Source organism: Argiope bruennichi, chromosome 4 (genome assembly GCF_947563725.1).
Source record: "Argiope bruennichi chromosome 4, qqArgBrue1.1, whole genome shotgun sequence".
Taxonomy (NCBI): domain Eukaryota; kingdom Metazoa; phylum Arthropoda; class Arachnida; order Araneae; family Araneidae; genus Argiope; species Argiope bruennichi.
The window spans coordinates 104,321,264-104,335,004 of record NC_079154.1 but is presented as its reverse complement, the minus strand read 5'-3'; the positions used below and the strand labels follow the sequence as shown (position 1 = coordinate 104,335,004).

The 13,741-nt window shown below is 28.9% G+C and overlaps 1 protein-coding gene across 4 annotated transcripts in view; it reads left to right on the top strand.

Moving 5' to 3' along the window:
• Window positions 1-13,741, top strand: part of LOC129965744 (ankyrin repeat and fibronectin type-III domain-containing protein 1-like) — a 619,339-nt gene that overhangs the window by 445,071 nt on the left and 160,527 nt on the right. For all 4 annotated transcript variants that reach the window (XM_056079892.1, XM_056079893.1, XM_056079895.1 and 1 more), the window contains one exon: window positions 1,670-1,890. In XM_056079892.1, coding sequence (XP_055935867.1) covers window positions 1,670-1,890 — 221 coding nt within the window. The remainder of the gene's footprint in view (window positions 1-1,669; window positions 1,891-13,741) is intronic.

The window sequence follows — 13,741 nt, the reverse complement described above, 5'->3', positions numbered from 1 at the left end:
GTCATTGGTTATCTCAAATATAATTATTTTGGGCAATGAGATTTAATGTTAAAAAATAATTTATGAAAGTTTAACTTATCACAATTCTTATTATTGACAGCCATTTTTATTTTTAAGCTTTGATGGGTCATAAAAAATTATGAGAGCAGAGAATAAAATAATTATCAAATGTTTACAATATGGCTATTTTTCGACATAATCGCTATTAAGCTTCAGATAATTATTACATCAGTGGAACAGGTTTCCGATCCCTTCCTCGAAGAAGGTTGTCGCAGTTATCTGAGATGAGCCTTAACATTGGTTTGAAGCTCCTCTTTATTCTGGAAGCCTTGATCCTCTAGCATGGCCAATTCAGAAAAAAAATGAAAATCACTCGGTTCTAATCCGCCTTCTCGATGATGGAGGAAAAAGACGTTTTGCAGAACACAGAATCTTGTTCAAGTGATTCTAAAAAAATGAAGAGTGCTGGATTTCCAGATAACATGTTGGTTGCCCGACATGGAAATTTTCGATTTTGGTACTTGAATGTTAGACTTTCCAGCACCATATTCTTTCCTTAAAAGGAAACTCAAAGAATTATAAGCAGCTAATGCGGAGCGTAACAAAGATATTACAAAGCCTAATAAGGAGCTTCACAAAAACATTATAGAGCTCATCTAACATCACAGGTGACAGCATTCTTAGAAGAGAGGATTGGAAAACTGAACTACCGATATGACAAAAGCCTGTATCTTCATCACGATTTTATAGAAAAGTAACCATATTTGCACATAATTTTGTCAGTAAATTCATTTTGTTCTCTAATCTTGCTTTTTTTATTGTCCATCAAAAATTTGGTAAAAAAAACCGATCCTCGTACATAACTTATTGTCAATCTAATATAGCTAGTTTGGAATTATGAACTTCAACAAAAAGTAATAACCAAATCAAATTTTTATTGATTACCCATATCCTTCCGAATTTTTCTCTTTTTAATACATTTTCTTTTGTTTTGCTAACTTTTGTATGTAAACTTATAACTAATTCCCCATCTCTATCCAAATTCTCATATCACACTATTACTAAACTGCCAAATGATATATTTCATTATCTTAATTTTATAACGTCTTTGATTAAAATTCAACATATTTGTCATTTCAGATACAAATATGCCATTTCAGTCGTATTTGAATTCAAGTATTTAAATATGCACCAATAATACAAAATTAAAATTTAAAATTGGCTTTACATGCATTTTTATATATTTACAGGTGTTATGTAGATATTTCTTTAACTCTTTACCACCGATAGATTTTGCTATTTTAGGGGTATATGCCAACATTTATAAGGATGCTTGTCGATGACCCCATAATTATATCGTTCAAAATTGAAACGAATTGTATCATTTTTCTAATGATTGAAAAGATTTGATGAATTCAATAATATGCTTTTTGTGTAGCTTCTGTTATTTTCATAAGTTTATATTAATTATTTTTAATCACGTCAAATTCTTTTACACATATTGAAATATTTTTAATTCAAATATTAAATAATATTTTTTTTATTAATTTTAAAATAAAATCATAGAAATTTTCATCTCTATAACTTTTGAAATGACTAAGCTTTTTACATTATGGTTCATTTATTTATTTTAATATATAAAATTTCTTAATTAATGCTGTCATTATAGCGCGTCTTTGCGAAAGGCTAACAGCATTGACAGCTTGCTCGAATCTTCAAGTTCTGGTTACAATCTGGATAGCATTGCCCAGAATGGTGGTGTATCGCCTGTTACTCCAGGATCCAGCGGCAAACCTCTTCCAGCATCGCCAAGTGTCCCCGCCAAATTGGAATCGCACAAGAAAGGAAACGGATCATCTACTTCACCAACAGTCAGTAAACATTCCAAAGGTGAGTGGAATGAACTTGATGATAAATTTTATAATGAAAAAAAATCTCTCAATTTAAACTCTGATTCAAATACTAGCAAACAAAGCGACTGAAATGCCGCCATGTTTTTGAAACTACTAGAATTTTTAAAAAGAAAGCAACATTTCAGTATTCCAAACATATTTTAAACTTTAATGGCTTATTCAATGGATTTATTTTAGTCCTTTGTTCAAAGAATGTTTAAAACTTTAGTTTCCTAATTACCAACCAAGAAAATAAAGATTTATCCTTACTTGAACAGTAAGCTATTAATACTTCTCCTTCAACCTTATAAAACTTTGTTAGAAAAACAATTATTCTATAAATAGGAAACAATTTGTTTGCCATTAACTTCTTTCTTGAGCCAAAATAACATTTTCTTCTGATGTATGTTAGCAATTCTAAATTTACGTTGGGAACCAGATGAGACTATAAACTAATAAAAACATATAATGAATGAAGAAAATAAGGACAAATTAATCCAAACATAAACTAAACTAAAAGGATAATGGATAATCTCCAGAAAGCAAAAATTTGATTTCCTCTCTTGTTCTATTCTTTATTCCATCCTTTCTGATTATTATCTTTATCTAAGCGCTTTCGTTATCTTAACTAGTTCTCTTTATTGTTTACTCTTAATTTGACACAGAATCAGAAATTTATAAGAAGGAAGAATGTGGCGTAATATATAAGGTCTCCAATATCAGTACAAGCTCATTTGTTGAAGCATTTTATTTGATATGGGAAAAGGTAGAAGATAATGGAACTTAATTTCATGGAGAGTAGTAATTCGATCCGATACCATCCTCATTATCTGATTAAGGATCAAATTTACGAGATCTATTCACAAAGATTCTGTCTATGCCTTCGAATCGGACACTATTTTAACTAAAACAAACGAAATGGATTGCGAAATCCGGATTGCCCAATTCTCCAAATTATCATTGACTGCAATCGACAGCATGCAATTACGCATCAATTCCTTTTAGAAACGATCCATTTTTTCATGTTCTTTTATTCTCATCTCAAATTATTGGGCTCTGTAGAAAAGTATTTTGATTTCCAACACTTGTTCGTTCATAAAATAATTTTAGTTTCAGAATTAAAAACATCAAAGTTAGCTCAACACTATGGCTATGTTCGGGTTGAATCTTTTTGAAAAATACTATAAAATACATTTTTTTGCATGAAATAGATTTTAAAGGAAACTCTTACAAAGCAAAAAATATACCAATTAAAAGCAAAAAGATTTTTGAAAATTTATATATATATATATATATATATATATATATATATATATAATGATATTTTAAACTATAATTTCAATTCTAATTAATTTCCAAAGTTTTGTTTTAATTTAGCCCATATTAACTTCATTCTAAAATATTCTCTTATTTCCTGATCCCATTACACTTTTTCTACTTAATTAATTCAACTGAAGCTTTCGAAAAATACTTTCGTCAGCGGTTCCCACGCTCCGAGTAAAGGAACAAGAAATTGCTGATCTAAACAAATTCTTCTAAAAGATCCCTGTGTTTACCTTGCCTGTTCGACGAGTGTAGAGAAATACCTATCAAAATCTCATGGTATATAAGACCAGGGACAATTAATTTCTCCCTCTTTAACGGTAATCTGCTCTTTCATCGCGCTGTGAGCGGACGTGCCTTGTCCGAGCCAACTTGTAAATAAAACATGCCTCCTGGGATGGATTAAGGCTGAGTTTAAAAATTCAGTCTTCTTCCTTGTCTTCGATCACGACTCTGCTTCAACAATTATGCGTTTATATATATATATATATATATATATATATATATATATTGTCTAGTTCCTGAATAAACAAATAACCTATATAATTAAGGTTCATTTCATAAATAGCATGAAATTTCAATTTTTCCCCCCTCATCGTGAAGCATTAAAAGAATTATGAATACTTTCTAAACAAATAGATTGCTATATAATTAGTTCAGAAAACTGCAGAATATATTGAAAAAATAAAAATTTGCTTCAGATTTTAATTTAGGAGATTTCTTGTAAATATTTTACTAAAGTGAAGAATTTGAGAAAATGGCATTTAAAGAAGTTAAATAACAATTAAAAGTATGTCATGCTAATCTAAAAAAACAATCCAACTACCCAAAGAAAGGACATATAAACAAAATTCATCCATTTACAAACTGCTCAGAAATGAAGAAAATTAAATTTAAAAAATATCTAATATTTTCAACAAAAATCGACTTTTTAGCGTAATCATCTACCTTTAAATATTCCTATAAGGCCAAACATTACCTCGGTGTGTCCAACAGAGCTCAAAGAAAAATATGATTAAATAAGTCTTTTTACCTTTTAAACCTAAAAACATCTTTTAAGATATAACAATAAATGCCTCTTTCAATAATAAAAAATTATTGGCTCCCCCGAGTGTCATTCAAAAAGATTCTAAGCATTAACATGTAAAAACCGTTCCGCATACATAAAAAGCTTTTGTTGTACATAATTTTGAATATCAAAACTTTTACGTCTAAATAATAAATATACATTTTCCTAGGAGGAAGATTCTCTCTCTAGGTAGATTTATTCTATGGAACTGCAGTATATTTACAAACTTGTTTAAAATATTAGAATAATTAAGGAACTTTATATTTTATGCAGTATTTTTACTAAATTTTGTTTCTCGTTATTTCTAGGAAAACTTTATAATGTCTACGTTAATTGCTTGGTTTTCCTAAGGCATAAAAATAAAAATCCTAAAATATGTTTCATGAATTTAAACGCTGAGAGTTGAAGTTTTAGTTTCGATGTCTTTGAGTCTGAGAATAGTACTCAAGCAAATATAAACATCGAAACGCTTTTATGAAAGGTATTCGTTTTTGCTCGCATCCTTTTAAACAAAATTGGTAAACGTTTTGCTTTATATGCAGAAACGTTAACCAGAAACAACGCTAATGCATGAAACCTGCCGTTCTCTTAACTATTCCAAACACGTATTTTCAGAATATGGAATGCTCCAGATTTGTAAACATTTAACTAGTGAAATAAATTTACGCAATAACTTAAATGAAATCTTTTTATCTGGAAATTCTACATAAAGATTATGAAATGCATTTTCCCTCATTTTACATTTTTTCTTATAAGAAAGTAAAATATGGAGAAAAAAAAGGCAAAAGAAAGAGTATTGTTATAAAATTCAGTCATGACATTTTGACTAATCTTCACATTTCAACTCTTTCTTAATTCGCGAAAAACCACATTTTTGGAATAAGTTGTTTGTTTGTGAATAAGATAGTTCAAAAATACTTTGAGCTAAACGCCTGAAAATTGGTACATGATCGTAGCATCTTTATTTGTAGGTTTCCGCCAAATTTTAATAAAATCCATTTTGGGGAAATTTCTGTCTGTCTGACTGTAAGTGAACATTATAACTACGAAATGGAAAGATTTATATGGATATAATTTAATACACAATTTTAGCATTTAAAAGAAATATCTTGGCCAGATTATGAACAAAAAGGCTTCAAAGAGTCGACCACTTTCGATCTGTTCATTTATATGTATATAAACTAATTAATTTAAAAACTGAATAACTAAAATAAGAGTAATTTTGTAAGTTACTAAAACTAAACTTCTCTGTCCAATTTCGGTTTCATCGGCCGGCAAAAAGAAATCCAAAATGCATACTCGGCTTTCCTCCTTGTACTACAAAGAATAAAACGCTCATGAGAAAGAATGAGAACATAAACATCTGATGACTCACAGCGTTCACATTCTTGCCGCAACTTAAGGTGTACGTACACACTTGAAGATTTTTTTTTTTAAATTTTAACTTCAAAAATCCAGTTTTTTTACAGTAGGTCATTAATATATGTTTAAACTCATTTCAGTGAGAAAAAAACCACATTACACTAATTGTTAATTAATTAAATAATATTTAATGAGCTAATTAGCCTATTTTTTGAAACATGATATCTTAAATTCTAATTTGCACAGACACATAATTCTAGTTGGAAGTTATGCCTAATATTAGTCTTCATGTTGTCTTCCTCAATCAAGTTATAAAAATATATAGTTTTTTTAAACAATTTTTTCATCAACAATGAATAGAAAAAGCGAGATTTTTTCTGTAATTTTAACTTTTAAATAGCTATAAAAAATTTATTTCTATAAATAATTTTGATTGAGGCACAAAACATCCGCTATTTCATACAGATTATTTTGATATATAAATAATTGAATTTGGTTCATTTCTTGTCAAGTTATGATTATTTGAATGAAGCAACATAGTGGGAAAATATCATTCTTCATAAAATGAGTTTTAAAAACACCGTAACTAGAGTTTTTAATGAAAGAACCTCAAGAAAAATAATTATAACTCGAGAAATATTTCGAATATTGACAATATCTTGGTATCGTTTGAAAGCTAAAGGATCAGACAACATTATTAAGCAATAAAAAAATATTCAATATTTTGAACGATTTTCGAAGTTTCAAGTGTGTACATACACCTTAACAGGAAGGAGAGATGGGTAACATATTTCTTAGGGATACAAGGGAATTTTTCAAGGCGACCACTAAAGTTGGTTTAAGAATATCATTGAAATATACATAGTTAGATCTTTGTATTAAATACCTTTTATTTATCATAACGAATTCTATCCAAATGGACTATAGCTTTGGTAAACATTAAATCCTGTCATTAGTGAAGAGCGAAATTCTCCTCTAGTGTCTTCCTCTTAGTCTAATCAAACCTCTAACTCGCGAATAATCGATGATGGACCATAAGGTTCATTCAGCCTTGATAATCCGTTTGAAGACCCAAAAGGGGAAAGTAATGATACAAATCAGTTAACCCTTGGCATTCGATAGGAATTCCTAATGTACATTCCTTCTTCGAATATATTGATAGATATAGAGAATTAAAAGTGTATTCTTCTGTGTTGTATTGTTCAGTTTGTGTTGTTGTTTCTTATGTCACTTGACATGGACAAGCCCGCTGTTACGAAGACAGCGATTTAAGCCGGTGGAGGAGAGTCTCTTATTTTTTTAGTAGCGCCAACGAAGTCAAAGAGTACGACTTTGTTACTCACGCACCCCTCAGTTCGCTTGCACAATCCCTATTTACTGGAGGGCACATTCACACTACTCACAAATAGAAGAGTGGAAGAACAACCATGCCCAAACCGGGACTCGAACCCAGGACGCCCAGATCACGTGGAAGACGTGCTACCCCTATTCAAGGACGCCGGCTTTATTCAGATTGTTTTTGGCTATACTGAATAATAGCTGTTCCCTCTGCCGTCTTGGATTTGACATTCAATTCAGCCTTATCTGATTGGTTTCTTATTGTAACTTATAAACGTTAAATCTTAGCGTTGGTGTTGCAGAAGATCTACCTCGAGTAACTGTATTTTCCTCTAAAAAAACATGTGCATTATTGAGGATGGACTGCTTAAAGTTCATCCTCAATAACCCATCTGAAACCCCAAAAGGGGACATTAATGAAACAAACCAATTAAACCTTGACATCTAATGAACATTATCTCTTCGAATATTTAATTGATTTGTTGGGAATGGATAACTTATTCTTTTGTATTTTATTCATCCGGGTATTATCGTATATTATTCATCTTCAATAATATCCTCTTGAAGCCACACAAGGGGACATTAATGAAACAAACCAATTAAACCTTGACATCTAATGAACACTATCTCTTCGAATATTTAATTGATTTGTTCGGAATGGATAACTTATTCTTTTGTATTTTATTCATCCGGGTATTATCGTATATTATTCATCTTCAACAATATCCTCTTGAAGCCACAAAAGGGGACATTAATGAAACAAACCAATTAAACCTTTATCTAATGCACAATCTCTCATCGAATATTTAACTGATTGGTTAGGGGTGGAAGGTTTATTCTTTTGTATTTTATTGCTCCGAGTATTTTTGGTTGTACTGTTCATAGGAAGTTTGGCAACATATAATATTTCATCTGATGCTTGAGATTTCTGAGACAGTCAATTTAACAGTTTTGGAAGACAAAGGGTTAATTCAACAATCAAATGTTAGTCGAAGTGAATTTGATTAGATGGTGGCATATCATTTATTTTAGTCCTCATATTTCAAGAAGTTCATTTTTATACCTAGAAACTAACTTTAATAACTTAAATGCAAGCTAAATTCATTATCTAATTTGAATGTATTTAATATATTTAATTAGCATGCATTTAAGGGTTCATTCATCTGGCTTGATTGCATCAGCCATTGCATTCAGCTAACGACGATATTTAAATCACACAAATTACTGGAAGAATATCTGTTAATTTACCCTGTAGTATCGTATTTCTTTCTTTCCTTTATATTTTTGGATGCAAAATTTTCACATCAAAACATTTTTAATAGGATTTGGGTATAAAAATTATTAAATAATTAAATAAGAATAAATTTAATGAAAAGAAACAGACTGAAAGTTTAATTACTGCATATTTTGTATTACAAATGTGAGGTTCTAGAATTATAATGATATTAAAAGATATCTGTAAATATTAGCCAATTCTAATTTTTTTTCAATTAATTTATTCTGCTATGAAAAGAGATAAAAGTATAAACATTACTCATTTGTTATAAAGCTATAACATTATCAAGAAAATCATTTTTTGATTAAAACACAATTTTGTGTTTAGTATACGTATCAAATCAAATAAGATGTTATTTCGATTTCAATTCCAGCGGAAATATGTCATCTTCAAATGAATCTAGTTCTACCTATTCTGATGTATTAATTAATTTTCTTGATTAGTATTCTCTGGTTTTAGGAGACATTTTCTCTGCTTTCATTAACCATATTTTTTCCATCTTAAAATATATTTAATGCCAGTAATAACAATAAAAAAAATTCTCAGAAAATAATCATGCATTAATTAAAATTCGCAACAATAAAACAGATATATAAATAGTCTGGATAAAATTGTCATGGGTTTTGTGAGTTGAAATAGATTTCTAGACCATGAAGTAAAGAAAATAAAAATGTGTGCATTAATAAATGTCAAAAGATGAAAATCCAAATTAATTGTAAATTATTAGAATGAAGAAAAAATATGATCAAATATTAAACGTAAAAAAAATTCATCTCCTTATAATAAAAACTACATGTTGCCAAATGATATAATATAAATTTACAAAAAAAAAAATTTGATAAAAAAATTTAGATTATCGGCTTTCTTTTATAGTTATTTTTTCCATACTTTTTGATTAAGTATTTACCGTCTACATTTTTCATTTTTAATTTCTGTCAAAGATTCAAACTTGTAGTAATTTTAAAACTTACTAAATAATGATTTAAGAAGCTATTTCCAAGACAAAAAAAGATCAAAATACAGAACACGAACATTAATGGTTGATGCATTAATATCTGAAAGAAATATTATTGTATGTAATAAAATTTCTGTCGTTCAAGATTTTCAGTCAAATATTTTTTTCCTTATATTTATTAACAATTATTGACATTTAATTTATAATGGTTAATCTAAAGAAGCAAAACTCATTATTTTAACATAAATGGCTAAATTCCAATTAGTTGTAAAATATGCCTAAAATTCTGAAAGTAAAATTATGAATTATGACAATAGTTATATTATTATTAAAATTATATATATTTGATTTAACAATAAACATTTGCAATCACATATCTTAAAAACGAAACAAATCAGAGAGAATGGTCAACCAAAAACTTTCTCTTATACTCTCTGTTAAAAGTAAATTTGAGTTTTAGACGTATTTTTTCCCAACAAAATGAAACCAAAATTTGACACAAAACTACTATATCAGGTTTAAAAAAAAAAAAAAAAAACCTTTCCAAATTTGATATATTTAAGTCAATGTGGTTTTGAGATGTCACGATTTAAGCCAAGTGAGCTTCTCGTGTTTTTAAAGTAGCGCCAACTAGGACCAAGAGTACGATTTAGCTATTCACGCATTACAGCCCTTTCAACGGGGTGGACTTCATTCATGCATTTCATTCACTCATCCACAGATCGCAATTTGGACCTGAATCAGAGAATAATCAGCTCTGAGCCAGTATCCCCAGCGGTATTACTCCCGACATAAAAGACTTTGTGATCGCGACAGATTTATACGTGCGTCAGCCACCACACACACGGAGAGTCATCGGCCTGGCGGGGTTCGAACTCACAACCTAAGGGTTAGGAGTCCAACTCTCTACCAACCAGGTTATCCCGCACTAGACAGAAATATATTTTTCAAAATCTAGAATGTTTAAAATGTGGAGATTTGTCAAAATCTCGAGTTCGAATTTTTTGACGATTACAGTACTCTCTCAGTTCTTATTTCGAAAAAGCAAAAAGAAACTGTAGTTTGTATTGTAGGTGAAGTGACTCAATTCAACTTTCTATTATTATTTGTACAAAAAAAGAAAGAACATCGCAATACAGCCATTTCTGAAAATCCAGAGAAAAGGTCTTAAGCAATAATCCTATTTTCGAAAGTACTTTTAAGTCTCGTCGTGAAAATAGGCCTTTTCGATCTTTTCTGGCTAAAACAATTTTTAGTATTCTTCGAACTTTCTGTGTGCTTATTACGAAAAATTGAGAAAGATAAGGGATTGGTAATCTTTCTTCCATTTTAGAATGACATTATAAACTGTAAAATTATAGAAAATTGTTTAGAATTGTGAAAGTGGTTAATCGTCATTGAAATAAATGTAATTCCTTAACAAATTCTCGTTCTCGAAACTTGAGAAATTGATGACGTAATCTAACTATAAAACTGATTTTCAAAACGAATTCATGTGACTGAATCAGAAATTAACCAACATGTTCATGTGTTTGACTCGTGTTATTTCAGATATACTGAAATTAGCTGGTTGATCCTGTGGTTTGTATAAGCTTCACGAAAAAATAACATAATTTCCATATTTCTCAGCATTAGCTTCTTAAAGAAAAAGGCTACTTTTACTAAATAAACTTTTTTCGGTTTTTTTAAATCACTTTCTTAGCATCGTTCAAATTAAACTCGAGACAAATAAGTGAATTTTTAAATTTATTGTTTACCCTTCATAATGTTGGTAACAGCTTTTTTTTATAGTTTGATCAATTATTTTTATATTTTCGTCTCTTGAGATATTTAAAACATAAATGTAATTAATTTTTTTTTAAATATTTCTTTATATAATCTAAACGCCAAAGAAATTGATGTTTTTATCTTAAAAAATTACCAAAAATGCACTTAGCAAATATTTTAATTTAATTATCCATAAAATATTTAAATGAACATAAAAAGAAATACGTTGGTTTAATTTTATAATTAAGTTTTAACATAATCAAATTATTTCCCATTTAATTGCGAATTCTCATTTTTTTTGTGATTCGGTATTTTATATTTTTACTTGCACTATATGAAAAAAAGGGTTTTTTTTGAAGATCTATAACAATAAATATAAAGAACAACACAAAGCAATCATTAGTATATGAATAATTCTACACAAAATGCTTTTCTCTCGTATCTTCTCTTCAAACTGCGCCAGAGAAACTGTCGATAATTAAAAGCATTAATTGGACAGTAATCCTTGGCAGCTTACAGTTAATTGGTTCCCTGAAAAGTGAGTTTTTGCGTTAATTGAATTTAGATTTACAAAAGAAATATTTTCGGTGAAGTATATTCCATTAAGCTCTAATGGAGAACTTTTGTCCAGTGTATTCTTAAATTTAATTAACCAAAATAAACATACAACGAATGGCTTAATCTAAACATGGGTGTTTTAAAATAGTTGTGAGAAAAAGTAATTGAATTGTAAAGTTTTATCTAAACAGAATCAAACATAAATAGAGAAAAATTTCTAAATATATTATATGGGCACTTGTTTATTTTTACGGCCCCAGAGTTTATTTGGCGATTTCCGGATTACGCCAAGATCAGCAAGCTTTCTTATACATAACATGCCAAGATTTCACCAAAATGGTAACATTCCGGTATTTACTTGGCAGGTGTCAGGCTTTACTACTCAGATTGCTCCAAAATCGCCAAGATAATTTGTTTAGTTGGCGATTTCCAAATTATATCAATTACTTCCGATTGATGATTTACATTTTTTGACGATTTATCAAAGGGGAGAGGAAATAAACAATTACTGTAAAATTTCTATAAAGATAAGCTAAGTTGAAAGTTAATTTTGGAGAAATAAATAATCCCTGTATGAATTCAAATGTGATGTTTTCTAAGCAAAATGGAAATATATAAAACTATAACTCTTCTCGCTTTAAGAAGAGTAAAATTCACAATATTAAGATGTTAAATTTAATTTACTTTTTTTTCTCCATTTAAATCAGCTTTCATAATACCAAGATGTTTCAATTGTTCCATTCATAAAAATTCTTATGAACTATCGAAATAATTGAACAAAAGGTAGGTACTTATCGGTTGTAACTTCTACCAAAAAGCACCAAGTAACAATAATAAAGCACTTGAGCATATATTTATAATTTGGCGAATTTTTTTCTTGGAGCTTTTTTGTCGCCATTAAAACCGACTTGTACCGAACAAAATTTTGATTCAAAATTTTCAATTTGATACAAAATCCGATTGATTCATATTGAATAAAAAAAATAAAACCACTTTTTTTATTATCTTTATTCATGTTTAAGATAATCCAAAATATAATTTGTCAACTTTTATAAAGAATGTTTCATCGGCTTTCTTCACCATTAATTAATGATTGATTTCTTTTCAGTTAAGTCATTTTTTCTTCCAATCAAATCAAACTCCTTTATATTGAAGAACTTTATTTGCTTCCTTCATAAAGTTTCATACGAAGTATACTAATAATTGACCAAAATTTCCTATCTCTTTCCGAATAAGCTCATACTGATTTAAAGAAAAGGGTCTGCTTGTTTTACTTTATTATCCTTATTCAAGCTTAGATGACCCGGAAATATATCTTGCCAACTTTGATAAACGACGTTTCATCTTCTTGTCATTATCGTCCTAAATTCTTTATTGAAACATTCCTAAGCCTATCAACCCTTCTGTTCCATTCTGGCGAATAGATTCTGGAATTCCATAGCAAATCGAATGGGTAACACATTTGTTGAGTTGGAACAATTCCATTTAGTTGCAACAAAAAAAAATACGCTTTTTGATTTTAATACAAAGAAGTTTCCCTTTACGCTTTTTTTCTGTGGTACTTTAAAAAATAAAAAGTGTTTTTGAAACTTATACTTTAGAGTCAAGTAAGAAGCCTTCGAACGTTTCTTCAATACTTACATGAGTCAAAATACTTTCGGTTAGTGAATCTTCTTTTGATTCTTTTAGGTAAACTTTAAAGATTAGTTTATCTTTGCCACTTCAGTAAGAACTTTTTTTTTTGTTATCGTAATGTATAATACAAAATATTTTTAGAATCCCATCTGAAAGGCTTCATTGAATCAAATCATGAAAACTATCACATAGGAGCCCAAAGTTTAAAGACTTTATTTAACAACATCTTGAGTAAATTAAATATAAAAATGTTGTGCAACTAGATTATTTCATGTTCTGAGAATACTAAAAAAATGCCAGCTACTTTCAAAACTTTTCCAAAATTCTAACTTATTTTCATTTTTCATTTTTTTAAACTTGCCCCTTATAGTTTTAAATAAATTTCAAAACCTCAAAATTCTATATAAAAGAAATTGTTTCATTCATAAGAAAATGATTTTATTTTTTTTTCTCCATCTCCAAGTTACAATTCAACCAATCATCATATATTTATATTATTTAAAAATACTCTTTGTTCAAAAATTTAATGAAAACAATCCAATAAATATGTTAAGAACCTATATATA